Source organism: Rhipicephalus microplus, unplaced genomic scaffold (assembly GCF_043290135.1).
Source record: "Rhipicephalus microplus isolate Deutch F79 unplaced genomic scaffold, USDA_Rmic scaffold_14, whole genome shotgun sequence".
NCBI classification, from domain to species: Eukaryota; Metazoa; Arthropoda; class Arachnida; order Ixodida; family Ixodidae; genus Rhipicephalus; species Rhipicephalus microplus.
In genome coordinates, this window is record NW_027464587.1 from 15,743,703 (window position 1) to 15,770,968 (window position 27,266).

The 27,266-nt window shown below is 45.9% G+C and overlaps 4 protein-coding genes across 11 annotated transcripts in view; 2 read left to right on the forward strand and 2 right to left on the reverse strand.

Annotated features, from left to right (window-relative positions):
- Positions 1-25,582, reverse strand: part of LOC142784408 (uncharacterized) — a 76,038-nt gene extending 50,456 nt beyond the window's left edge. The window contains exons 1-3 of one of the 5 annotated variants that reach the window (XR_012888607.1): positions 25,418-25,582; positions 20,390-20,530; positions 19,103-19,276 (exon numbers count right to left, since the gene is read on the reverse strand). Coding sequence is in view for 2 of the 5 variants with exons in the window: in XM_075882786.1 (XP_075738901.1) it covers positions 19,103-19,273 (171 nt within the window). In the remaining 3 variants the exon portion in view is untranslated. Of the gene's footprint in view, positions 1-19,102; positions 19,277-20,389; positions 20,531-25,417 lie in introns of those variants that run through there. The other 4 variants (XR_012888606.1, XR_012888608.1, XM_075882786.1 and 1 more) reach the window with 4 other exon arrangements.
- Positions 528-3,632, reverse strand: EloB (transcription elongation factor elongin B). Its single transcript, XM_037432478.2, has one exon. It carries the CDS (start codon positions 2,481-2,483, stop codon positions 2,127-2,129), a length of 357 nt encoding a protein of 118 aa, XP_037288375.1. The 5' UTR covers positions 2,484-3,632; the 3' UTR covers positions 528-2,126.
- Positions 3,963-9,946, forward strand: LOC119180564 (uncharacterized). The gene has a single exon (XM_037431665.2). The coding sequence runs from the start codon at positions 4,511-4,513 to the stop codon at positions 5,882-5,884; it is 1,374 nt and encodes a 457-aa protein (XP_037287562.2). The 5' UTR covers positions 3,963-4,510; the 3' UTR covers positions 5,885-9,946.
- The window catches only part of LOC119181451 (uncharacterized), a 607,968-nt gene continuing 601,226 nt past the window's right edge, over positions 20,525-27,266 (forward strand). For all 4 annotated transcript variants that reach the window (XR_012888604.1, XR_012888603.1, XR_012888605.1 and 1 more), the window contains exons 1-2: positions 20,525-23,286; positions 24,308-24,346. Coding sequence is in view for 1 of the 4 variants with exons in the window: in XM_037432704.2 (XP_037288601.2) it covers positions 23,238-23,286; positions 24,308-24,346 (88 nt within the window). In the remaining 3 variants the exon portion in view is untranslated. The remainder of the gene's footprint in view (positions 23,287-24,307; positions 24,347-27,266) is intronic.

Sequence of the window (27,266 nt, forward strand, 5' to 3'; positions counted from 1 at the left end):
TGGCATATCTTCAGCAAACCGTTCTTGGTGACAAGTCTTTCATTCGCCAAGTGTGGGCTTTACCAGATGTTTGTACATTAGCCCCTTTGCTGCTCTGCCAGTGTGATAACGACATTGCTTTAAACATTTATGGGCCTCCGTGCACGAATGCAGAATCAGTATGGCGTATAATGATCACACTAATGTCACACAGCAAAATTTTGCATCACTGCTCTAACATTGCAGTCTCAGTGATGTCAATGCCAGCCATCCATGACCAGTTTGACTGAGGCTCATACGCTAACTTTCATGTATCTTCATTAACATCACATTGGCTTTTGTTATGCATGTCACGCTATTCTACTAATGGGGCCTTATAGCCTGTTGCAAAATGCCTGTCGTTCCAAAGAGGTGCTCTTACTGGCACAGATTTTTCTTTTTTTCAATAGCTATCAGAAGCACAGCTTGTGATAGCACAATGCCCTCAATGATTAGAAAATTGGACAAACACTATTACAATGAGCTACACAATGTATGTATGCACAATCTTAAAACAAACTGCTTTAATGTGCCAAATGAATCTTCTACACAGTGAATCTTTAAGTACAATTATTTTCAACATTCAGAACAAAGCATGCGCCTCGCCACTATTAAACACTTGACTATTTTTTTTCTATATAACAAAAGCAATATCTCACGTTGTAGGCAACAAATTCCTTTTAAAAACAAAGAAAATTGCCTCCAACAGTGTATTCACATTCGTTCCACACACACAACTGTTTTGGTTTTACAAAGAGCTTCTAGGCAATCTTTTTCTCCATTAAAATAAATTAAATGTGATGAGCAGCATAGTTGCTGTGTGTACAAACAACCATTCGACAACCACTCTGCACCAGTGCATTTCAAGGCCATCACAATGACTGCACGCACGGCACTGTTATGCACGAAGCGATTGCCCCTAGTCTGTGCAGCTCAGTGCATTTAAATGCTCACGTGAAAAGCTAAACATAGTTACGAATCGTCAGTAAGGGCACAGAGAGAATACCTGCGGTGCTGTCGCTATGTGCTTGAATCATGGACAGGGCCCAATCTGGGCAGGGATGCAGCATTTTAAGTTTCACAATAAAACTTTCAAGGGACTCTCGGTCGAGGCTTACGCAGTGGGGTCTCTATTCCACGCAACCAACCAGAAAGTGGTGAAAGGAGCAAGTTTGCTAATACGCTGCCAAGTGAAAACAACAGAAATGATGTGTCATTATTTCAAATTCTAGGTGAACACGGATGTTCGAGAAGTGAAGAGTGTACAAGTTGCCCTCGTCTCGCCAAGCACGAACGGTGCCAAGAATAGTTTATATTTAGATTTCACGCAAGTCCGGGTGAAGGTGCGGGAGTTGTTTCTGCACTAGTGACACACCGAACAGCTTCACTGACTGTGAAAACAAAAACAGGGCAACTATCGCGCAGGGCTCAGATACCAAAAAGTGGCACTAAACGATGTGAAGGGCTGTCGGCGAACTGTGCAGTCATCGGCGCACTCAACTGATGAAACGAAATGTGTTTTTCCGACGCGGGTACTCAACACAAGTTCTCCGATCAGCCCGAGAAAATGAAAAACTGACATGGAGGGTAGAAAGAAATGCAGCGTCACCGTTAGGTCAAAATGTAAGGGGTGGAATAAAAAACCGAAAAAAAAAACAAAACTAACTTTTCCCCCGTCCTCTTCCAGCGCGTGCCGAACAGAGACAACGCGGGTTGAGGGGTCTAGCAACAGCACTCACGTGACAGCTGAGGTTTGACATCAGGCTAATTGCTTCTTCGAATGCGGGAAGAAAACAAAAAAATAATGAAAAAAGCACTTTTTTATCTCGCACGTCACGGCAGTTCGTTAGTGGTGACCCACCATTTTCCTGTTCCGAATCGATGACAGTCCGGCGCCGTGAAAGCACACACACACAGAACGGGAGTTGAACCAAAGGCAAAAGCGCAGTCCCCAAAGAGGCACTGATGCGGAAGGGTGGTCCAGGGAATGAGGAAAAGCTTCAACCGTGGTCGTAGAGGGAAGACAGGGAGAAAAGAAAAAGAAATGCGTCGTGGTAGGGGGGGTCCGAGAAGCAGGCGCTGAAGTAAGTGTTGCGGCAACGAACGCCTCAGGCCACCGTTTGTTCGTGGGTCTGCGACTCGGGCGGTTTCATGACGTCCGGCAGCTCGGGTGGGCTCGATAGCGGCGTCACTTCGAGCGGTTCGAACTTTCCCGTGTCGGGATCCCGGAAGGCAAGCCCCACGGTGGCCGGCGCCTGGGCCTTGGCTGTGCTGCTGTTGAGGCCGTACTCGGTGAGCACTTTGTTGTCGTCCATGCACTGGTCGTCTTTGTACAGCACCTGGTTGTCGGGCGCGACCTTGGTGATTCCGGCGATCATCTTCTTCAGCTCGCGCACCGAGGTTGTCTCCTTGGCGTCCAGAAAGATGGTGGTCTTTTTACGTCGCACCATCAGAAACACGTCCATCGTGTCGTCGTCTGCGCGCTCCGTCCGCCGCCTGGGCTCGTGCTTCTTGTGTAGGATAGACGGCGACCTGCGCTTCTTTTCTTCGAAGGGTTGCCGAACGCTCTTCTTCGACGCGGAGGGGATAGCACAGTGTTGCCACTTTGCAAACGGTCATCGCAGCTAGGCCCACCACAAATGACTATACGCTTTTAAACTCCCTTCAGCTGCGCGATATTATTGACAAGCGCCACGAGCGCTTCAGAGTTATTTATTTATGGGTACATCTGGTTTGTAATAAAAAAGAACTGACACAATTTTTCAATAGAGAACTCATGCTCTTGTGGGGCCGCTACCTTGCCGAAGCCGAACACGAAGATACCTAGTGAAAGGTTACTAGCGAAATTGAACACGTGTGTGTGCGGCGTAGGCGGCAGCTTTTTTGAGGGAAAGGAAGCTATAGCAGCAAGATAAAATTTGAGAAGTGATTGAGAGAAATGGGGGAGGAGCGTTGGGCTAGGAACGTTTTCAGCTACTTGTACATGAAGAATGTCGATATAAAATGGAGGAAGCGAACTATAAAAATGACGGGTAAATACTTAAAAAAACAGCAAGGAGCCAAACAAAAAAAATTGTTGGTTAAAAAGAAGGTGAACGAAAAGGAGACCGACATGTGGAGAATTAGAATCATTAAAAAGTCCGCACTAGATATCTATCGAAATTTTAAGCAGGGAGTCGCCAAGGACAGGATCTTTGATAATACTCGGGGTAGTTCTCTACTGTTTGAGGCCACGACTGGAGTATTGCGAACCGAGAAATATCGGGCCAAATACGAAGGGGTAGACACGGTATGCAGTGCATGTGGAAAGGAAGAGGAAACTGCCGAACACTTAATAATGTTCTGTAAAGACCTTCACCCTATAGTTCAGGATGATGGCACAGAGTTTTTCAAAGCACTGAGGTTTAGGGACAGGGAGGGCAAAATAAACTTTAAGCGGGTAGAATTAACTAAAAGAAGGTTATCTGATTGGTAGCTAAAGTCAAGGCACGAGTGAAAATTAAACTCTTCACTGCAAAGTACTAGTCGTCAACTTCACTATTTAAAGGGAAAAAAATAAATCTAGTAGTTAGTTCACTAAGTAATATGGCTAGGTGGCGTTAGCCGCCGCTCGATCTAAAGGGTACAGCCAACGTTTTCAGAACAATTGTTCTAAAAACGTTGGGTACAGCCACATACATCCACCCATTCATCTATCTGAAGGGTACAGCCACATTCAATCATCCATCCACCTAGCAATAGCCCGAGTGGCGAGAGAGTTTAGTAGATCTACTCTAGGTGTTTGAAGCAGGAATGCGCCGTGGTTGACGATAGTTATAGCGCGAGAACAAAACGACGACACAGTTTCTTCCGTGTCCTTCTTGTCTCTGACGACGACACAGTTTCTTCCGTGTCCTTCTTGTCTCTGTGTCGTTTTGTTCTCGCGCTATAACTATCGTCATGCCATACCAACTAGCCCAAGCTGCCACACTTCGCCGTGGTTGTATTTGTTTTGCCCCCTACAGAGGATCACTTGAACTTGAGAGTTTCCGGGGCCTGTGCTGGCACACATAGTGTATATTGGGAAACTCTATACTGGTACACGAGCCATTTGTCAGGCATCTTAATAAAAGAGGCGTTGGTACAAGCAAAGTCGTAGGTGTTCTTTGAGTCGTGGTTTTTTGATACAAGCGAGTTTGAAAACTCCTGACGCTTTGTACTGTTTAGTTTGCGGTCTGCTGGAGTTTATCAGGAGTATCCTTTGAACTGGACCACAGATAAAGTGCGATTGCTCGTTAGAGGTAGTTTCGCGAGTTTTCCCAGCGCGTGCTAAAGAGTAAGTTGTCGGATACGCAAGGCCCAGTGGATCGTGTGATTTTGTCGGAACGCATGGCGCCTCACGTTGGGGACGAACTACATGGGCCCTAAGTGGTAGACTTGCTGAAAGAGCCCGTAGAAGTTGAACACCATTTTGTAACAAGTGTTTTGCTGTTTCAATTGAAGTAGCGCCACAATGAAAAAGTATACGCAGCTTGCCCTCATCGTCATATGCATTCTCTCCGTGCTCGCGTTGCTGATTTGCGAGCGGCGATACGCCAACATGAAGGTTATCCTCGAGGTGATGGACGTGTTCGAGACCAAGGAAGCGGCTGTCAAGTGCGACCGGCAGATCGAGCTACTGCGACGCTCCCAGCTCGACTCCGGCGGCGCCCTGATGCCCGTCGTGTTCCCCGTGTGGCGAGAGGTCTTCGCATCGCAGAGTTGGTCACTCTTCGTCTATTCAGCGTACTGGGACGTCGCGGAGGACGGTGCGAACGTGTCGAGAATCGTCGCCGTCATCGAACGAGACCTCCCAGCCGACCTCGGCTGCCTACTGTGGTTTGACGGCGTGCTCCACGTCCGATCGGACAGCTTCGTGGTCACCACGCTGAGCGCAGCCGCCTCCAGCGAAGGCGACTCGACGTCGGCGGTCCTCCTGGAGTGTGCCATACGCGACGTCTCGATCAAGCCCGTTGCGGTCTCCTTCTCGTGGACGACGGCCTCCGGCCAAGTGGACAAGTCGCAGCTCGTGCCCGTGGAGTCAACTTCCCCGACGAACGCGACACGAAACTTCAGCGTCTGCGTACCCCCTCTTGTGTCGACGATGACTCCGCTGACGCTCGTCGAGTTCGTCGTCTACCACAGCCACGTAGGGGTCGACGACTTCGTCTTCTATGACTCTGACTCGCTGGCCGACGTCAAGGGGCTACTGGCGGCAGCGCCCGGGCGCACTTTGGCCAGCGCCGAGCTGCTTCCGTGGAACTTGCCGCGCCGCTTCTCGAACGTTTCCGAGTCGGCGCGCATCGCCGACTGCCTGATCCGAAGCAAGAAGCGGGCCCGTCACGCCTTGTTCCTGCACACCAATCAGTTCCTTGCGCTGGCGGCAGCCAAGGACCTCCACCAGCTGGCGCGCGAGCTGAAGTTTCTGAGCTCGCGTGGCAACGACACGACTCCTCCCTTGGTACTTTTTCACACGCACTATTTTTGCGACGAATTCTCAGACGACATCGTGGCGAGCTCACTGCAAATACGTTTCGTGACGCAGCGTAAGGTCAAGTACCATCGGCTTTCGGAAAAGCACAGGGTGTTCCTCGTTGCCACTGGGTACGCTAAAGATGTGGTTGCCACACTAAGAAGCCCCAACCATCCGGTTGAGGACAATGTCCTAGTGCCCAAGCGGTCGGCTGTGGTCAATGTGTACGGAAAGTGCACTCCACTCTTCCGTGTCAGGAACACGCGGGAGCACTATGTTCCTGACATGCACATGACGAACTTTCGAAGCCTGCTGTTCTCGTCAAAACTGTATCGCTATTTTGAAAAGCAGCCTTACGCGAGCTTGTTGCTCTAAGTGTAGCACTGAGTATAGTGCGGCAAGACGCACTTTGCTGCTGCCCTGCGCAGAGGTTGCTCAAAGCCAAAGATTAACATTTTGCCATCCTGGACTAGTTCTCCTGCACTTTGCAGAGATATGCACGCTACCAGATGCCCCAGGGTTTGTTATGTTCAAGCTTGTGGGCATAGTCACTGCCATTTTGTCCTTCGCAAGCAGTGCGCAGTAACTTGCAACAGGACAACTCTGTCCCATTTTATAGTTAGACCAACCGTACAGACTTGTCTTGAAGCTTGAGATGTTTTCGTTTGCATTCCTGACTCACTTTGACCCAAAGGTCTTATCGATTTAGCACATGTCAAGTGAAAACATGTCAGCCAGTTGCAGGCTTAATTGATTACCTTTGCAGGCATGCAAGGTTCATTGTGACGTCTTCGTCCATCGCTCGAGTGAACTATAAGACTTGCCACACTGCCTGTGGTCTCAACTGTAGTGTGTTCTGCATCAGTTCAACACATTTCTGCGAAAACCTTCAGAAGGGTGTGCCTGCGCAAGTCACCGTCAGGGTCTGCATATCACATTTCAAATAAGTATTACAAATCGTGTATTAACTCAGTTCTGCAGCCTACTTAGCAGTGCTTAAAGGGACACTAAAAGCAAAGTTTTAGTGGGCTTTTAAAATCCACTTCTGGGCCACGTAAATCCTCACAAAAATGATTAATATTCAGAAACCATGCAGCATTTGTTTTATGCTCAACTTGAAGTTTACAATCTTGTTAGCTACCACTGTCAAATGTGGTGCTATCATTACTCAGAAGCCTCTGAAGCCTTTGAGAATGGTAGCTGTCACTCATAGCAAATCTTTGCAGGGATATGGTTTTTGAACACATAGCGCAATGTCTAAATGGTTGCTTCTCCAGGAATCAACAAGAAGTGCATAGCTAGTATTTTGTTCAGTCTTGCAGTGCATAATACCATGGCATATGTGGCCTTCTTTTGAGGGCTTTATTCTGAATATCGAATTAAAGTACATTAATCTAGACTCAGACAAGACTATGAAATTGTTCAAATTAGCATGCATGTGCTAGGATGGACAGACCGCACCATACTGCACAGGAAGAACATAAAAGATGGACTTGTTATTTCAAATTCGGCGCTGCATGTTTGCAGCAGGTTGTTTCATATATTAAGTTCATGGAGCTCTAATAGCAAACAGAAATTAATTGATCAGTCAGTGATATGCTAGAAACAAGCGCGGACGCGGCACTCATATAAGCAGTGAGCCTTGATGGCGAAATGTATGATGCTCTGTATACTCCAAAACACGTTTATTTACATGGCAGAGATAACCCAATCAAGATTAGAAGGAATCGGTAAATTGCATTTGCTTGAACTTCTTCTGTGGCGACTCCGTGAGCATTGTTTGCTATTTGCCCAAGAGCTTCAGCATAGCATTCTAATTCTCATCAGCTGAGAAACGCTGCTGTTTAGTTGTTCTGCATCTCTAGTAAACTTGGTTTGGTTTGGTCTTGAAACATGTTGCGATCACTCTTGGCCGACTTCTGTGAGGAGCAATAAAATAAGTGGGTTCCCAATTCGAAACCATTAAGAATACTGATGCGTTTGAATTATTAGGGGCTTTCACTCATAGAAAAATCACAGGGATGTGCCGGGACCTTTACTGTAGTACCGATTTCTCCATCCCCTTGCAAATTGGAGGGCAGTACATGAAAACTGCCCCCACCTCCGGTGAGGAAATGTGAATGCATTTCTTGTGCATAGGGAGGGCATCATTGCCATCAGACATTCGCCTTCACTGACTCTGCCATTGCCTTGAGAGGGGCCTAGCCAGCGAATGGTCGATAGCGAGGAGCGAGCAGACGGGAGAGGGGGCGCCAGCATTCTCGGCTCTGCGCTGGTGTTTCACAGTGGCGTCTTGAGCACACATTTCCAGATGTTCTTAAGAGGTACCCAGCCAGCGAACAATTGAGAGGGAGGCGCGAGAGGACGAGAGAGTGGGGCGCAAGGAGGAGAGATAGCGAATGGCGAGAGGAGCGGTGAAGTACTGCACCTACCCTGTCCTACACTCACACCACATGCTCCGGCTGCTAGGGGCGAGGATATGTGCGTGCGCCCGCAGCTGTTGCAATGGGACAGGGAGTGAGAGCAAAAAAATGCCGGCGAGCGGCTGCCAGACATAGTTCGACTAAGAAATGCAGTCGCATTTAAAATGAAGAAGGCGGACTACCTTCATACTACAAGTGGTGGTGTGCTGGTGGTAGGATTACGTCATGCACTAGGTACGTCACTTGGCTAGTGCTAAAATGTCCTGATAGTGTTTCATTTATGTCCTTTAGTTGCTGTAATGTCTGTAGCACTTGTGATTAGCATAGCTTTTCAAGACTGTAGCTTGAACAGATGTTTGCATGATTGATGCAGCTCTAATACCCCTGTCACACGGGCACCCGCGAAGACCGTTTAACTCCCTCGTCCTTACGATAACGAAGATGCGGTCCGTGTCACACGGCCACTTTTACGCAAACGAAGGTAAACGGAGCATTTCGCAAAGGACGTTCAACGATCTCCCTTCGCATCAAAACAAGGTACTCTCGTCCCCAGCAGTCTAGAGGTCAGAGAAAAATTTCGAGCAGTAAGTGGTCGTAGTGAAAGAATAATACATTTTGGCAATATTAAACGTTCTTTCGCTGTAGTACTCATTCACAACGCGTGTTTGTTTACATATATTTACGCCCGCCAGAGTTCACTTACTCTCAACACCGTGCCTCGCAAGTCGGGCCGGCTGGCGCCAGCCGACCAACATCATTACCCGCGCAATATCGTACCACTTCCTCACGTTGTCCGCTGTGTCACTCATGGCTGAAGAACACAAAATGTGCGCTCAGGAGGCATAGAAGCATAAGAACTTTCGTACCGGGCATGTACACAGGCAACAAAGCAACTAAAAGCACAATGTGGCCAGCATCACTAGCAGCATCGCTACATTTAGCAAATGCGTTTTCATTTTAAATTATTTTTAATGGTTTGTTAGTTGCATACCTACTTAATAGTGCTTTTTTGTAAAAACCGTGTAATGATGATTAAAAAAATCAATAGGGATGAAATTAGAATACTTTTCCGAAAATTAAACATCGCCAGCTGAGCCCCCCCCCCCCGGCAACTGTTACAACCTTGTCATAATTGTGCGACACTGCCACAACTCCTTCTCCGTCGAACCCCCTAAGGGAGATTTACGTTGACGGTGTTCAACGGAGTTTGGTGGTGGCCGTGTGACAGGGGTATTAGACATGAAAACGTGAAACATATGTGGACTTCCAGTTTAGCTTAGTAAGGAACCCATACGCTGTTTCGAACCGTCACATCAACTTGGTCAGTGACCGTGTTTTATCGCATCCAACGCCTGAACAGGCGAACTTTAATTGAACTTTTGAATGATATGTACAAAAGAGTACACAGAACGAGCACTGCATCAATTATGTTGCATCAATCATTCAATGGTGCAGCATGTGTGTGAGCAAAACTTTCCATTCTTAACCAATGTTTGCTTTTGGTGTCCCTGTAATTAGCCTTTGTCACTAAATGGCAGCTCTAAGATAGCACGCATTTGCTATCGCACTGTGTTTTGTGATAAAAATGCTCCAATGTGGTGCATCTGCAAGAAGGCTTGTCGTGTAACGTAGCAGCGTGGCATATTTATTATTCTATGTGTTAGCTATAGAGGCTGTCTTGTTCTGCTGTTGTGTGACTAATAATATTCGCATCTTAGTTTTATTTTGTGTTGATTGAAGAAACGGCATCATAGTGAAAAAAGTAAGCAGCATCATGGCCTGTTGGCAAGTGGTGCCGCCATACTTGTGGCTTGCGCATTCCTTGCAAGCTTTTTTTATAGCTTCGAGAAGCATGGTACATGCACAGAGATTCATTTATTCTGGCTAAATAATTCATTATTGCGTCATATATGTGGAGAGTTTTCGGTTTCAGCTTTTTGGCGCCAAAGTTGGTCAGTGACATAGCAGTGTATGTGGCTTCGTCTTGGCACCACTAAAGCCTGTGACGTACGTCGTGCTGGGTATTGTCTGCTTTCACACACACATGCCCTACAAGCATCTGTGAAACAAACACACGGACAGTTGTCATAGCTAGCTGCAGCAGCTGCGAGGCCTTGCCAGTATTTATGTGGCGGAGTTCTGTAAGTCACTCACCTCTCTACCATAGGCGTGCACAAGGGAGAGGGAAGGGAGCCGCTCCCTTAGTCACCTAAGAAGGGGGATGCTGGCTGCAAAGTCAGCCCCACACATTGAAATAATACGGAGGGGGTGCACTGCGATGAAACTTTGCCCCCCGCCCCCAGAAGGGTAACCCTGTGCACGCCCATGCTCACTACAGGTCTGTTCTGACGTGACTACACTCTGTTTCATGAGTTCCATGCAGTTCTTCTCGACCAGACAAGACGATGAGCACCTCTAAATGTATCCTTCTGAACCTTGTCGCCTGCTAGGCGTCTTCAAGTGGCGAGTGCTCTTAACGGTGAGCTTGCACACAGTTGTAAGTTCCTTCATTTAGCAGAAATTGTGCATGACTCTGTGCAACGCACCGAGGTCGAAGTAATCCAGCATATTTTCTTGATCATGGCCCTTGCCACCGGTATACAATATTTTGGGAATTGGGGACCCACAAAGTCTGCTTTCGGCTCTTCACGTTATCTGCGTCCACTGCTGGACACTTCGAGCTACTAGCTTCATGCTCTGGGTTTATCATGCTACAAATGGTGATGTCGTCCGCCTAGCTGCCAGGCATGGTTCAAGCAGTCAATAAAGCGCCTTCGTGTCCCCGTATTCAAAAAAGTGTAACGTAAAACCAAATAACGTGTCGTCAAGCTGACGTTAGGACTAGTGGCACCGGCTATCATTAAGTAGAAGAAAACTGACAAAGGCGTAATCCATTCCTTCTTAGAATTGGAGAGTGCCAATCATTACACATTAAGCCTACAACATCAATTATTTCAGTTTGGCTCTCAAAATCGGCGCTGAATTGATCCAAATATTGTGTTGTCAAAGCTTAAGGGCATAAATATAATACGAATGGAAGGGTCAGTTCGGAGCTTACTAGCTACAGAGCACATGGCGGCCACTCGATAGATTCGAGGATGGTGACAACTGCTTCCGGCAGTGCAGCCATGTTTCTTGGACAATACTGGTTGCTCCACGGTGATGTGGAGGCTGTGACTGTACTGACTACATATAAAGTTTTAGGCAGTGTCATACCAATAGCTTGTAGATTTAGAGATGAAAACTTGATGCATACAAGGCACAGTTGCATTATTTCTTCTGTCATTTGCATGTCATGACACAAACAAGTGAGAACTCTCTTCATTATTATAGAGCCACAAAAATTCTCTTATAGACATCAGACTCTGGCCAGGTGGCACTGCAAAAAACGCCGCCACCAGCGCCCCCATCGACGCACCAGCCATAAATGGGTAGTGCAAAGAGAGCCATCTGCAAGCGAACGTGCATGGGCCCTCCTGTTTTGTTGGTCTTGAGGTGCGATTTCTTGAAAATCAAGGACCTGGCAAGCTTCTTGCGTCAATCGAACCTCGCTTCAGAAAAGTAGGAAGCTCATCAAAGCAAACTGCGGGTACAATGTAAAAGATGTTTCAGTTATTTCGGTGTGCTGCAATTTAAAAGCGAGCACAGCATGACATCGAGTTAGAGGCAAGCACTCCAGCGTGCTTTCTTTAAAGGGACACTAAAGTCAAACAACAATTTACGCCAGAGTGAAAGCTCAATGTATGACAACGTCTAAAACAACAATACTGTTACGAGTAACTTCTTTAATAATTTATTTACAACGCACAGAACTCGACGAGCAAGATTACGCCAGTCCAGCATCAATCAAAAAACTCACTTCGTCCTCCTCTTTCATGCAGCCGCGTTTAGCGGCTGTTATGTATCATAACCCCTGGCGGTAGAAGCACCGTCCTGTTGCTAAATCTACGCAGATGATGTCGAAGGAGGGGTAATAGGGCTTTAGCCGAGCCACGTGAATGGTGTTGCTCGGAGCTGATGATGACTTTGTTAGATTGGTTGGGACAATCTCGTACGTGACGCCTGTCACTTGGCGAACGATACAGAATGGTCCATTGTAGGGCAACAACAGGTTCTCAGACTCCCACAGGCCGAGTGGGTGGCTAGAGTAGCACGAGAGAACCCGGAGAATAGTGCACGTCCCTATGGTGAGAATCGTAGAGCTGTCGTTGGTCCGCCTGTGAGGCCTGTAGACGGTTATGAGCGACTTGGCGCGCATGGTCGGTGCGGGCGATGGCTTCCCTGGCATATTCAGTGGCCGTAGGTAGCAAAGCGTCTAAGGGTAGAGTTGGGTCCCAGCCATATAGGAGATGGAAGGGCAAATAGCTGGCAGTGTTGTGACGGGATGAATTGTAGGCGAACGTCACATGCGGCAAATGAATGTCCTAATCCTGGTGGTCTGGCACAACGTATTTGGCAAGCATATCAGTTAGGGTCCTGTTGAGGCGCTCCGTGAGGCCATTTGACTGGGGATGGTACGAAGTAGTAAATTTGTGCTTGGTATGGCAAGACCTCAGGATTTCGTGAACAACAGCTGATAAGAACATGCGGCCACGGTTGGTGAGAAGTTGGCGGTGAGCACCGTGCACTAATATTATGTCATACAGCAGAAAGTCCACAACGTCGGTAGCGCAGCTGGTCGCGAGTGCTCATGTGATTGCGTACCGCTTCGCGTAGTCCGTGGCAACAGCAATTCATTTATTTCCGGCTGTGGAGAGTGGAAAAGGGCCCAACAGGTCGAGACCAACTCGAAAGAAAGGTTCAGCAGGAACCTCGATCGGCTAAAAGTAGCTGGCTGGGAGGGCAGACGGCGTTTTGTGACGCCGGCAGGGCTCACAAGCGGGGACATAGTGTCGAACAGAGCGGGCAAGTCCAGGCCAAAAAAACCGACTTTGTACCCGATCGTATGTGCGAGAAATGCCCAAATGGCCCGTCATGGAAGCGTCTTGAAGTTGGTTCAAGTCAGTGGAACGCAGGAGGTGCGCTGGGATGACGGGAAGTAGCTCCGATTCGAAGGAATCAAGGTTACGGCGGTATAGGATCCCGTCTTTCATCAAATACATTCGTAGGGACGGGTCGCGACGGGTTGACTCCAGTTTGTCAATGATGGCTCGTAAAGAAGCATCCCGACGTTGCTCTTCGCCAATGTTCAGCAGCTGTGACACAGAAAAAAACCTCTGCGATAGCGTCAGTATCAGTTGCTTCGTTCACAGGGTAGCGGGATAAACAATCCGCATCCGGATGTAATCGCCCTGTTTTATGCATTACAGAGAACATATATTCTTAAAGGTGTAGGGCCCAACGAGCGAGACGTCTTGTGGGGTACTTCAGGGAGGCTAGCCAGCAGAGCGCGTGATGATCCGTGACAACACGGAACGAGCGCCCGTGCAGGTATAGATAAAACTTGGCGACTGCCCATACAAGCGCGAGGCACTCGCGCTCTGTGATGGAATAGTTGCGCTCGGCTGCAGATAGCAGTTGACTTGCGTAGGCTATAACATGGTCGTGTCCCCGTTGGTGCTGCAATAGCACAGCTCCTATGCCATGTCCACTGGCGTCCATGTGAACTTCGGTTGGGGCTGATGGATCAAAGTGAGCCAAGAGTGGCGGCGTTGTAAGCAGGGTCATAAGTTGGGAAAATGATGATGCTTGGTCATGGCCCCATATAAACGAGGCGTCTTTCTTCAAGAGGTCTGTGAGGGAGCGTGCAATGATCGCAAAGTCCTTAACAAAGTGTCTGAAATAGGAGCACAACCCTACAAAACTTCGGACATCCTTTGTGGTCCTCCGAACGGGAAAGTTTGTGACCGTGCGAACTTTCTCTGGGTCTGGACACACCCCTTGGGCGTCAACAAGGTGACCGAGCACGGAAATTTGTCGACGAGCGAAGTGGCACTTGGAGGCGTTAAGCTGGTGTTCGGCTCGACGGAAAACGTCCAGAATGGCTGACAAACGATCGAGATGCGAGTCGAATGTGGGCGAAAAGACAATGACATCGTCAAGGTAACACATACAGGTGGGCCATTTTAACCCTTGGAGCAATGAGTCCATCATTCTTTCAAATGTGGCTGGCGCATTGCAGATACCAAAGGGCATCACCTTAAACCGAAGAAGACTATCATGAGTGATGAATGCGGTCTTCTAGCGGTCCATCTTGTCAACGGCTATCTGCCAGTATAATTGAAAAATAAGTAGCACCGTACAGGCAGTCAACGGCGTCGTCGATGCGAGGCAAAGAATAAACGTCTTTTTTTTTTGTAATTTTGTTGAGGTGACGGTAATCAACACAGAAGCGCCATGTTCCATCCTTCTTTTTAACAAGGACGACTGGAGAAGGCCAGGGGCTGCATGAAGGCTCGGTAATGTTTTTCGCAAGCATTTTCCTGACTTCCTGTTGTATCATTGCATGCTCCGACGCAGAAACACGGATGAGGCATCGGTGAATGAGAGTCGCATGGCCAGTATTGATGCGATGGGGGACAATGGTCGTTTAGCTTTAAGAGTTGCTGGCAAAGTTGAAAATGCAATGATGGCCCACAAGAACGTGGCAAAGTGCTGCAGCTTGCTCAGCCGTGAAATCCGATGACATCATTCGCTCAATGTCGACGCCCCTAGAACGTGATGGAGTGGAACCACTGACTGAGCTGCAGATATCGTCAACTCTGAAGGGCTCATTATGGTCGTCTTGGAGAGCGGTAATTTTGGCCAGGGAGATACCCTGTGGTAGAACTTGCGTGGTTAGTGAGAAGTTGACCAGTGGAAGGAATGTGCGGTTTCTCCTAATCGTCAGAATCATATGCGGCATAGCAACAGCATGCGAAAGCATCACGGCAGGAATCGGGGCCACCATGTAATCACCGTCGGGTACTGGCGGGGTGGAGGATGAGTCGACATGTGTGACAGAGTTAGGCGGGAGGCGCGTAATATTAATGCAGCAGAGGCTGGTTGGGTCGGAAAAGAAAGGTAATCCGAGATGCAGAGAGCCAGCTGAACAGCCTATGAGGGCAGAGTGCGTGGCTAGAAAATTCATACCAAGAATGAGTTCTTGAGTGCAATGTTCGATAACAACGAAAAGAACGACAGTGCTTCTCTCCCCAATAGAAACTCGCGCAGAGCACATGCCAAGAATTGCAGCAGTTCCTCCATTGGCGACTCGTACAGCTTGGTTGAGGGCGGGCGTGACAACTTTTTTAAGTCGGCGGCGAAGGTTAGCACTCATAATGGACACATGTGTCCCAGTATCTATTAATGCGTTAACACGAAAATTGTCGACAGTAACTTCCAAAAGGTTCCGGTTCGTCGTTAACGTTAAGCGAGGATTTCTTACCAAGGTCGTCAACGCAGCTCTACCTCCAGAAGCGGCACGGCTTAGTTTTTTGGGCGGAGGTGCCGCGTATAGGTCGGGGAGGCAGCACGGGGTGGCGTGGGCGACCAGGACTGACAACGAGCAGGGGACGGTGACCGGTCGTAGCGAGGTCTGCTCAGTGGTGCTGCAGGAGTGGAAAATGTGGTCGGCATTGATGGAGAAAGTGATGGGAACGACTGGCGGACAGAAGTGGCGTGAGATTGAGGGGCATAATGTGACAGTAGAGCCCAGTGGTTGCGGCCGTGACGAGCAGTATGACCAATGTGTTGACAGTTAAAGCATATGGGCCTATCCTCAAGGGTACCCCATTCAGAGAGATTGCGTTGGATGCGAGGAGCAGAAGGGGGACGATAAGAAGGCTCAGCATAGTATACGGCAGAAACAGTATGTAGGCCAACGTTCGATAGCTCTTGACGAATGAAGGCTTGTATCAAAAAGATCATGGTCATGGAAAATCCAGGCGTCGGGAATGGCCTGGTTACCGGTTGTGCTGCCTCGACCTCTCGACGAATTATGCATGTGAGGTTGTCACATCGAGGGGCCTGGTGGAAGGCGTCGTCACACGAAGAAGTAGCCGCTGTGTTCGGAAGGTGCATGATGCTTTGGGCTACGCGGCGGGCTTTAGCTTGTTCGAGACATCGACATTCAAGGATGGTGTCGATGCGCGAGACGTTGTTAAAAACCAGCAGGTTGAAAGCATCGTCGGCAATGCCTTTCAAGGCATGGTTAACCTTTTCATCTTCCGACATACACTGGTCGGCCTTGGAACAAAGGGCCAAGACGTCGAGAATGTAGGAGACATATGATTCGGTAGAAGACTAGGCCCGTGTGGCAAGAGCCTTCTTCGCTGGGAGCTGACGGCGAGATAAATTGCCAAACAGGTCGCGGATCTTTTTTTTGAATAGATCCCAGCTCGTTATGTCGGCTTTGTGACTTTCAAACCATGTTCGGTGAGTGCTGTCCAGGTAGAAAAGCACAATGGCGAGCATGTGCGTGGGATCCCAGCGGTGAGTAGCACTGACGCGCTCGTACTGGTTCAGCAAAGGGTCAAGATCGATCGTACCATCACCGGAGAAAGTGCCGGGATCCAGAAGGTGCGGGAGTGTGACGTTGGTGGTAGCTTGGACTGATGAGGGCAGCGTAGAGGAAGTACCTGCAGTCGAAGGGTCGCCGATGTTGCAACCGCTGCATGTCTCCATCGAGGTACGGGGGTCGTCCATCTTCACCAATAATGTTGCGAGTAACTTCTTTAATAATCAATTTACAACACACAGAACTCGACGAGCAAGATGGCGCCAGTCCAGCATCAATCAAAAACTCGCTTCGTCCTCCTCTTTCATGCAGCCGCGTTTAGCGGCTGTTATGTATCAATATTATGAACAACAGTGCCCTACTTATCGAGAAATTAAGGTAAATGCATGAGAACACAAGCGCCGTAGTGGGACATTTTCAGAATGATCCGGATGACATCAGACGTACTGCCTACAATGAATCACTAGTAATCGATCTAACTGCACTATGTAAAGAACACTCCGTTCATTAAGAGACGCGGTAAAATGCTGTTTGTTCGTTTCTGTTTGATTCATAGAAAAAAATAATCGCTTGACGTTACTCTGGGGAATAGCGCGAATAGTTGAAAAATTAAATTTTCGCATGGTTACACGGGACTGGTGGTGCCATCTAGAGGAGTGCAGTTGAAACAAAAGCGTCTGCAATCTCGAAGCCAATGGCGAGAAATTGATCAATGGCTGTTATTGCTGCTGTGGCTCCCGCTGCTTTCAGTCTGCTGCTACTAGCGCAGTAAAGCCGGGCAACGTTGTGCATGTCAATAGTGACATGAGACTTTCTGGTCAGTGCGGAGCACTCGAATCATGATTTTATTTTAAAATATACCCTTCCTTGGCACAAAAGTAACATTACGAAGTTTCTGAACTGCCATTTCAACAATCGACTTTGACTTAATAGTTGACTTTAGTGTCCCTTTAACGCCCTAATTTGTTAAAGTGGGGCTTACACGTGGGGCCTAAGCGATGAAGTACCACGGCCGCTAGATGAAAAAGCGGACTCTTTTATCCAGCGGCCATGCACGAGCAATCTATTTGATGATCAGTGGTACAAAGCTAACCTTATCGGGCCCAAATGGCCTTGAAAATTTTTGTCTTTGCAGTTGCATTCTCTATCTATCTCTCGCTTCCTGTGCGTTGAACTGTTGCTAGAATGTTGTGTTGACGGTTATCTTCCGTTTCTATATTTAGCAAATGAAGATACATGCGTGCACGGCCATTTTCTTAGTGAACAATGAAAGGCACAATGGAGGCCTCCAAGATAGCTCCTGCAATTGCAGAGATCAACGGCACGAAAAACCTGACTGTGTGTGGGCGCGATCATTTTGCGATTTACCTGTGTGACGTACCCTTCAAAGCCCTACGTGCGTAATGCTGTGTGGTGGCAACCACTTCAGATTATCAGTGGTCACGGCATGTGTGATGTTTACCGCGGGTGTCACCTGTCTATTCTGACAGGGCACGCACCGTGATCTGCAGCCCTGTTAAGCTTCATAATCAACGTTACCACGGTTCTCCGTGGTAACGATCAGACGCATTATAATATCACCTACATTATCACACTTTCTCTTGGGACCGGCTGTGGAGAACATGAATAATTTGCTTATCCAGCATGTTCGCGACGGCTCGTATCCAGCGCTCTAGCCATTCTGCTTCGCGAAAGTTGCGGAAATCATCAAAACTGAAGTCCATAAACGCCTGTGGCAATTCGCAATGCAACAGTAGTGTTGACTGGGGTATTTTTTGGAGAGCGCGGAGCTGTTGTGTCTGCTCCTGTTTTTGTCATTGTTCTGGCGAGTGAACCAGCAAGCACTCTATGGCGGTTAGGTGACGCGTCCGACTAGTGGAGAGAAATTGGCAGATCTTTTTCCAAGTGTTCAATGCTCAAGTACACATAATTTTTAGCTCAATTGTTGGTTCATACGCTGTAGTTGCACCTGGTTGCGCAGCAAACTGTGCAAGGGAGTCGGGCATTGCACTACTTAAAACTGCGTCGACAAGTGGCGCTGCGTGTCCGCAAAACTCCAGAGTACAACGCCTATATCAAGAATGGGGCAAAATGATTGAGCAGATCGCACTTCCGAAATCCAGAGAAGCCTGAAAGTAAAAAATCTTCTGGTGAGACCATTTGTAAATGTTATAAGGACTTGCAATGGGTGCTGAATATGGGCACTTCATCTCGCTTCGCAAGAATCTGCCCTCGAGGATCACGTAGCCTTGGCTGTGCTGCACGGAACTCACGAAACAGAGTAATACAACTTTCGCTGCCCTTTCTATACAGCTACGGTGGTGCTGGATGTGCTAGCGATGGGCTCGAGTGGGAGATTGTGCATTTAGGTGCACTTTGGAATTGAATTAAAATATATATTCTAAATGTTTGCTGTGTCTAACAATTCGCATTTAGTGTCCTTGCCACAAGAGGCCTGTTATAGCCACAAAATTTGATGGCACCATGCCTTTAAGGCACTAGCATCACTGATGAGTGCCTCACATGTTTTATAACCATTTTTTCACAGTTCTCTAAATTCCTGGTTTTAGTAGAAAACTTGAAGTAGTTGGATACAGCTTTGTTTATCTACTTATCACTGTGGACATTTTAAATTCAGGGCATTTTTAGCGAACCAGAGGCACTTTGGTAATTTCGGTCTATCTAGCTGCGTCTGTAGCGACACCCTTGTGGTCATCTTGACATGGTACATACCAATAGGAAGACGTGACAAACGGAATTCGCAGGTCGGGACACTTCTGTTGTGCATGCATCATGGTCCGCCAGTTGCGTGCGGCACACAGTTTGTATCACCCCACTCTTTGGTAATGCCACACCATGAAGGAGCATGTGCCACAGAAAAGGTGGTGCCGGTATCAGTGGCATTGTCTGTGGGGGAAATATCCCAACGGAAGCAGTGAATGAAAATCACTGCTCAAGCCAGGCCTTCTGCATGGCAGTGAGGCGTTCTACCACAGAGCCACACCAGTGATCCTAACTGCTCTGGAAAAAGATCCTGTGGAAGCGTTGTGTTAGGACAAAGCCAGTTGTGCTTGTAGTGTGGCTCTTCACTCTTATATCAATGCAATACACATCACATATTAACTCTTATGACTGCAAGCTATACTCGTATACTCGGGCGTTACATGAATAAGTTTATGACAGCTGCTTCTGACAAGTAGATCATCACACGGTAATGTACACTTTGCTCTGATAAAACTGACATCTCTGCTTTAATGGGCACATTGACATTACATCAGATCATGAGTTATCTTTTAGATGCCAGCATACTTGGTGGTTTTGTCGAGTCCACATCATGCACACCATAGGTCGGCAAACTCGCTCATCAGTCGACTCACTCATACTGGTGTCACACGGGCACTTTAAATCGTGATGGGGTTAACTGGGTTGATTTTCCTGATTGTAATCAACTTTATGGTTGTTGCTACACAGTCGAAGCTAATTCGGTACGAGTTGGGGTAACGTAAAGTGTACCAGGTTGCGTTCGTGTGCCGAAAATCTTGTAGAATACACGCTAACACCATTTTAGTTGGTGATGAAACTCTCTTGTTTTGTTTTTACATTGTATTTAGCATTGTATTGCTTGTATTTAGCTTGTATTTACATTGTATTTAGCACCTGCTTTGTGAAAGGTTTTACACTTGCTGCACAATCTGCTCGGTATGTCAGGCATCGTCGACACTTGGCCATGCAGGCACTTGTGCTTTTGCGCACTATTGCGGCTCTTCTAATAACATCACATCACTATAGAGTTAGATTAGATTATTAGATTGATGGAGGCATAAGTGCTGCATGTGCTCTAACACTCGAAATAGTACTCAACATTTACATGTCACTGCGAAAAAATTAGCGTACAATACCTCTATAGAGGCTATTATCAGTAATGTTATTTGTGCAAACAACACACAAACATATAAGCTTTGCGAGCCTCTATAGAAGTAGATTAAAAAAATCTATCATTAGACTTTTATTTGCACTTACCGGTAGCGAGGTATGAGATTCCTAATCTTCACTTTTTTTTTTCCTTATGGCACCCATCCTTCCAGTTGCAGTGAAGTGGCAATGTGGTTGTACACGCCAGAGGTTCACTTCAGGTGCCTCAAGTCCTCCAGCCACTCCTGCCTGCAGTCGTTACTGCGCTCTTCATACGCCCTAACATAGTCGAAAAGCTGCCAACACTAGTTTTCTTCGAGGTGCTACATTTGTTCTAATGTTGCAACAGTTGAATTAAGGGCTGAAGATTATGGCTTCTCCTGCTACTAAATGGGTTTCATACAAATTTGAAAATATTCAAAATTTCAGACATTGTTTCAATTGAAACAGTTTAAAATTTGTCTTTTATGGAAAGCTGGCTTCTTTTATGTGTGTATTGAGCTATGCTCGATTTGATAGCTTATTGCACTTTCAATAAGCTCGGCCATAAAGCGCAGACATCAGTGAAATTGAAATCTGTGAGCCAGATCGCAATGCGCGTATCGCGATTGTCTTGATCCTGATCGGGCCTGATTGCAATTAAATGTTCCAGTGTGACACCGATATTAGTCAACACTCAGACTCAGATCGGGCCTCTCCAACAGAGGCTTCACTGCCAACAAACTGTTCCAGTGATTCAAGGAGCATCACCATCTCAAGCAGAGTTAGTGAGCAAAAGTATTGAGCAATAAAATAAGTGAATATGATAAAAGGCAACGACGTAATATTCGAGCCATGCATCACTTTCTTTTCATTCCTTCTGTGTAGTTTCCACTGGGTTCATGATGGCAAAAAGAAAAAGCGTGGTTTTCTTGCTTTGTAATGAAAGGTATTGAAATCTTTTTGCAGCAGGATGTTTATGAGCAACAAAGTTGTCCTATGATAACCTAGAAAGTTGTGGTAGGGCGTCTTTAATACAACAAATATTTTAGACCATGTCTGGTTGCTAATGTTACGGGTACTACATCACACCCAGTGAGTGGCCGTGGGGACATTATTGAGTAATTTTTTTCTAATTCTCACAAATGGGCACATTTGTTTGTGTGTGACTTTGGCACTACACATAATTTTACACAAGCCCTTCTCTGTATATAATGTTACGGGTACTACATCATTCTCAGTGAGTGGCCGTGGCGACATTATTGAGTAATTTTTTTCTAATCCTCACAAATGGGCACATTTGTTAGTTTGTGACTTCGGCACTACACATAATTTTACACAAGCCCTTCTATGTATATACGTCTTATCTAACTTTTACAAGGCCCAACGTTTCATCGCAGTTCCATCTTTAAAGGCTAATCATTTGCAACCGATAGCATTGCATGTTCATACAGGGCTGGTGGTACCACATACTGAAAAATCCCATCCAAACTTGCAAATTTCGAAGGAATGGGTCATCAGGGTCAAAGTGTGCTGGATCACCAGATAGTATGTTTCACTGTGTGAATAGCAAGTTTTTAGGAGCGTCTACAACTGCGATTGTGTGTTCATTTGTCATCCGGACAAGTAAGAAGGGTGCTTCATTGTGAGGAGATTCTCTAGTGGCTGCAGTTATGTCCTCACAACGCCAGAGTGCATACAGTGTCCTGGAACAGCAGTGGTACTGGACTGACTTTCAATCTTTTAAACGAACTTACGCACCAGATCTGGGTCTGCAACATTGTAACCGGTGTGAACATTGTGCTAAGCCACACATCCATTTACAATTTCTTTCTAGGAGTTCTTTCGGTCAGCCACATTTATTGGTCCTGATAGACAAAGGGTCTGCAGGTCATTTGTGCATTTTCCATGTGGGCCATTTGTGCACTTTCCAAATATGTTCCATTCCTGCAACTTGTTAGCAGACTGCCTTGCAGATTGCTGAATAAATATGTTATTTGTATCAAAACACAGTGTGATCACTTGTGGTCGTTGAAATTGGCCGATGAATTATCTTGAAGGGAAGATGGATTTTTTAGATTGGTGGTGCAGTCTTCAAGGTACAGTTTCATGCACTACGAATGGGGTTCTATCGCTGTGTGCATGGTCAGATATTTAGCAAGCAGGAAGTTGAATGTTGAAGACTAAATTTTAATAATGGTAGTAAACAAATGCTACTAAACACACATTCAGCTGTATTGTATAGAGCTGGAATAACCTGTGGGCTGTGGCTTGTGGGCATTGAACACGATTACTGAAATGGAGTTTCTATTTTGACCTCTGTGGAAGCGTGTGGCATAGGGCAATTTCCATTTTCAGGCATTCCACCTAGAAGAACATAAGGCAGAACTGGTTGACATTCGTTGCAGTTGCCTTGATCTGTCCTTGAATCATGGCATTGTTGCAAAACATTGTGTAGTACTGTCCTGAATTGCATTGATGTTTCTTTTCTCTCTTATGCCGTGCAATGCCAACTGATGCTTGTCTTCCCTTGGAGCCTGTTGGTATCACGCACTTGAGGCCCCCAAGAGCGGCTGCCGGCTATCTCCGCCACCAAAATATCTGCCGAGCATGTTTTTGAAGGGGCCCCACTATCTCTCCTTCCTTCTGCCTGTGCCCAAGTACGTTATCGCTTGCAAGACCAGACGCTGCTGATTTGGAAGTCTGATTGCGCTTTCTTGAGCTTCTCTGGCTTACGCGTCATTTGGGTCAGAGTTTGCTGAGGACTCAAGTTTGAAGTGTTTGGCACAAACCCCTACATCCTCCCATCTTTTAGACTGCTTAGTACTCTCCTCTGGGACGGAAAACGACCAGGAGCGTTTTCTGCCGTCTTTTCGGTGAAGGCTCCTCTGCAAAGCCTAGGACATGCAAAGCAAGCACTTGAAATGAGCCTTTGACGTCGGTCCGAGTTATTTCAACCCGCACTTCTACAGTAAAGATGAAGTCTTCCCCATGCTTTGTTGTTCTGCTTCTGGTATTTGTGGATGGTGAGTTGTGCCTTTGTGCACTTCTTTTTCTGCTACTGTCACTCTCTCCGCGCTCCTCGGCCAGGGGGCGACTCATATTCCCAAACAAAAGATGCGGCACTTACAAATCTTGCATGGTTACATTATTGGCTTGTTTCTTAGAAAGTAACTCTAAGTTATTGCTTCTAAGCTGTGTACATCGAAGTAGAAGCAGGGGAACCGTGTGATTGTAATAGATTTCATGCACTCATCTTATTCTATCCAGATGAGCGGAGTTTAATCAGGATCTCTCGCTAAGAGTCCAGCCTTACATCTTGACATATATGGCAGGTTGGTTTATGGGAGAAAGGGTGTTTGTGCTGCTGTTATTACACATAGTGTTGCAACATCTCTTGGTGTGGAAAGCTTTTTCACTTTTATGTGCGGCCAGAAAAAAGTGGGACTGAGCCTGTGCAAAGTGTTAGTGAAAAAACATTATTTTGAAACGGAGTAATGTGGCTTGCATTATTTTTCTACATTAGGCAAACGATCATAGAATTCATTGTGAGCACACATTGACTAATGACCTTCGATCATATATTCCACGTACTCATGTGTTTGCCCTCTTACATGCTTGTTTTACTAATTTATACCATACCATTCATAGAGTAAAATAGTTCTATAATTTTAAAATCTAACTACCCAGTAATGAGAAGTCCTTGTCTTACAAAGTTATTTTTTTTGCTCTCTATCTCCTCTCAAATGAATTGTGCAGAGCTTGCAATTTTTAGTGCTAGTTTAGGTTACATTAAAATGCAGGTAAGGCAATGCTCTTCCATGCGAATTTTTCAATAAATGATGAAGTCCTGTGATAAATGCTTGCAATGTCTCTTGCTGGCAAAAAAAGAAAGAATATGCAATCCAGTTGCCTTTTAAGAAACTTTGGCTATCACCAGGCCTTCCAAGTTTCCCGCAATATTTGTGGTTTGAAGCAAGTGCAGCATCTACTTAGGATAGGTTCGTGAGGTATGGTCTGTGCTTATATCTGGAATGTGCTTTGCAGGCAGGCGTTTTACCAATGTCAATGAATGCAACCAAAACGGTAAGCTTTACTTTTCAGAAATGATGTGTTGTAGTTTTGACATTGCAATGCAATGCAGTTGTTTTGTAATGATTCGTTAATGTGATCAATGGCACAGATGTCTAAAAGTTATTTTCATAACATGCTTAGCAACAATACTGAGTGTAGTATCATGAAAATTCTTTTACGAGTTTAAGCGTAAACATGATAGGCTAGTCTTGTTCATTTGTTTGTCATATACTATAAAGTTAAAGGGACTGAAGACCAATTTTGATAGCACCTATTTTCTTTAGTGCAGTCGAAAGCTCACCGGTCAGATTGTCTAATCACGGTAATGTGGAAAACACCGAAAAATATTTGTAATCAGAATTTTTCCGGTCGAGAGCTACTATGAAGCCATATACACATGTGACAGCACATACTGCAAACAGTGAGTGCGAAAGTGGTTCTCGTTCGAGCACAGTGGTGCATTGTCACATGTGCATGTGCATGTGCCACATGTGCATGTACCACAGCTCGACATGGTCTACTGGCTGCTGCAACAGCAGTGCTACTGATCACCATGCGACCGCTTTCACCTTGTAGGTAGCTCTGAATGAAGTGAGGGTGGGTAATGATGTACATACTCCAATTGTGAGGATGTATTATGGCATATAAGAGCACCAGACTATACGGGACTACATACACTTTACACGTACAAGGAGGACTGGTCAGGCGAAGGGAACAGGCACATGAATGTTTTTTAGAGTCTGCGTGGCAAGCAGTGCTGTAATATTCGGAAAATTTGATTGACGCGGTGTACTGTACAAGTTTGTGAGCTTATTTGCGGGATGTAAGAAACAGTTGGAGCTTGTTTACTGGCCCTTTAAAATACTTGTGAAAGCTCATGCCCTTTTCATGAGCAAACAAAATATATTGAGACACAGAGCAGCACTTGACTATTACGGACATCAGCTTTATATTTATACTTGTAGATACTGCAGAAAAACATGCTTACTGCAATATCAAAAGAAACGACAGAACTAAGTGATATCACACGGCTGAAACTCTAAGATGACGAGTGAGAACGCTCACACAGTTTCATTTTCTTACCAGTGTGCTCATCAACCATCCGGGAGATCCCTGTTGATTAGGCTGCAACTAAAACAAGCTCATAACTGCACTCTAAAACATTCATTGTAATTGTTAGTTGGACTGAGTGAGGCTGTTCGTTCGCCAAAGTTTTCATCTGAAACAGACGATTCACGTACAGGAGCAGCGTTGCGCTGCAGCGCAGTTGAGAGTGGAGTCCCTGCTGTGACGTCACACGCGAGGCAATGCCACTCCAAGACAAGATCTCGTACCTGCACATTCTTGTCGAGTGTCAGTCTTTGTGGTTCAGCAGCACTCAACATGCATTGAGCTGCTTGTCATTCTTGGTGTCATGTTCCAGTTTCTTGCTTTCATATTCGGTGCTTCGCTCTTGTGAGGAAACCGTGACTCTTGTTCTTGTAAGAGCACATGACCAACATTAGCCAGAAGTAGCCAATAGTAGCCATCATTGGCCGTCTTTACAAAAATATCTCATTTTCCAAATTAATTTTGTAGCATATATTTTGCCTTCGTTGTAGCTTAAACTCTGCATCACTAGAGGTTTTTGTTCTCGGGCTTTCGCAGGTGTAATGTCTATTGTTTAATGCTGGCCCAAAAAGTGCTTCTTAATACCATATATATTAAGAATACCATAGTTAAGAAGCTGGCTAAACATTTTCTTGGCACTCTTATTTACAAATATGTAAATGGAAAACTTCCGATTCCTTTACTATATCAAGTCAGTTTCCTCAGGCGTCATCGACTCGTTTTGCAAAGGCTAATAACTTCCTTTTACCCAAACCTAGGACTAATTATGGCAAGTTTACAACAAACTTTTCATCTATTTCCCTGTGGAATTCTTTACCTCTGGAGATCAAAAATAGATCCCACGAAATGTTTAAAAAAGGCTTGCGTTCGCACCTATTAAATTTTTAATGCATGATATTATATGAACTGAATGATATTGAATTTTTCTGTTAGTTTTTTGTGCTCATCGGTACACCTTGTATAACTTATGTTCGCTATTTCGTGTTTATCTGTACATCTTGTATATCTTAATTTTTCTATCCTTACCATAATAATGCTTGATATTATACAGAGTGAATGTTATTGCATTTTCGTGTTAGTTTTTGCATGCTTAGCTGTACATTTTTTATAACTTACGTTCGCTATTTCGTGCTTATCTGTACATTTTGTATACCTTCAGTTTTCTTTCCTTACCACTCTTTACTATTGCGTTGTATCTATCATGTATGATTTTATAGGATGTCTCACTCACAGTCTCGCGACATTGAGACCTCCTTCTGTATTTGTACATAACACATGCACTTGTATCACTTGTATTTCAATTCCGAATAAATAAAATAAAATAAAAATAAATAAATAAATCAATGAATATATGCTTAGCACACTTAGCATAATTGATATTTCTAATTAAAGTAGCTTATGCTTCTTAATGATTGTGCTTGCAGTGTTAAACTTTTACAGCAGAGCCCTTTTATCTTTATTCGATGGGCTTAGCTCATGCTCCGGGTGTTGTGTCCATATCATTTACAGGGCTCAAAGGGAAAGAGTGTGGCAGCGTTGTTTTAGTATGATGTAGAGCACTGTGAAATGGCAGAGGTGGTGAGGCAGCATACTCAAGGCATCAACAGCAGTAACACAAGTAAAAAAATAGAAGTGGTACCATGCAGAAGTGCATAATGCAAACAAAGTCTGAACGAGAGCATTCCCATCTGCAGCCGCTCACATTGGACAAACAAGCATGAAAGAGTCGACTACAGAAATGTAAATATAGGCATGAGTACTGCTTTGCTGGTAATCTGTCCCCATACCAATGTAGCGGCTTTACCAGTTTTCTATTTGTTTT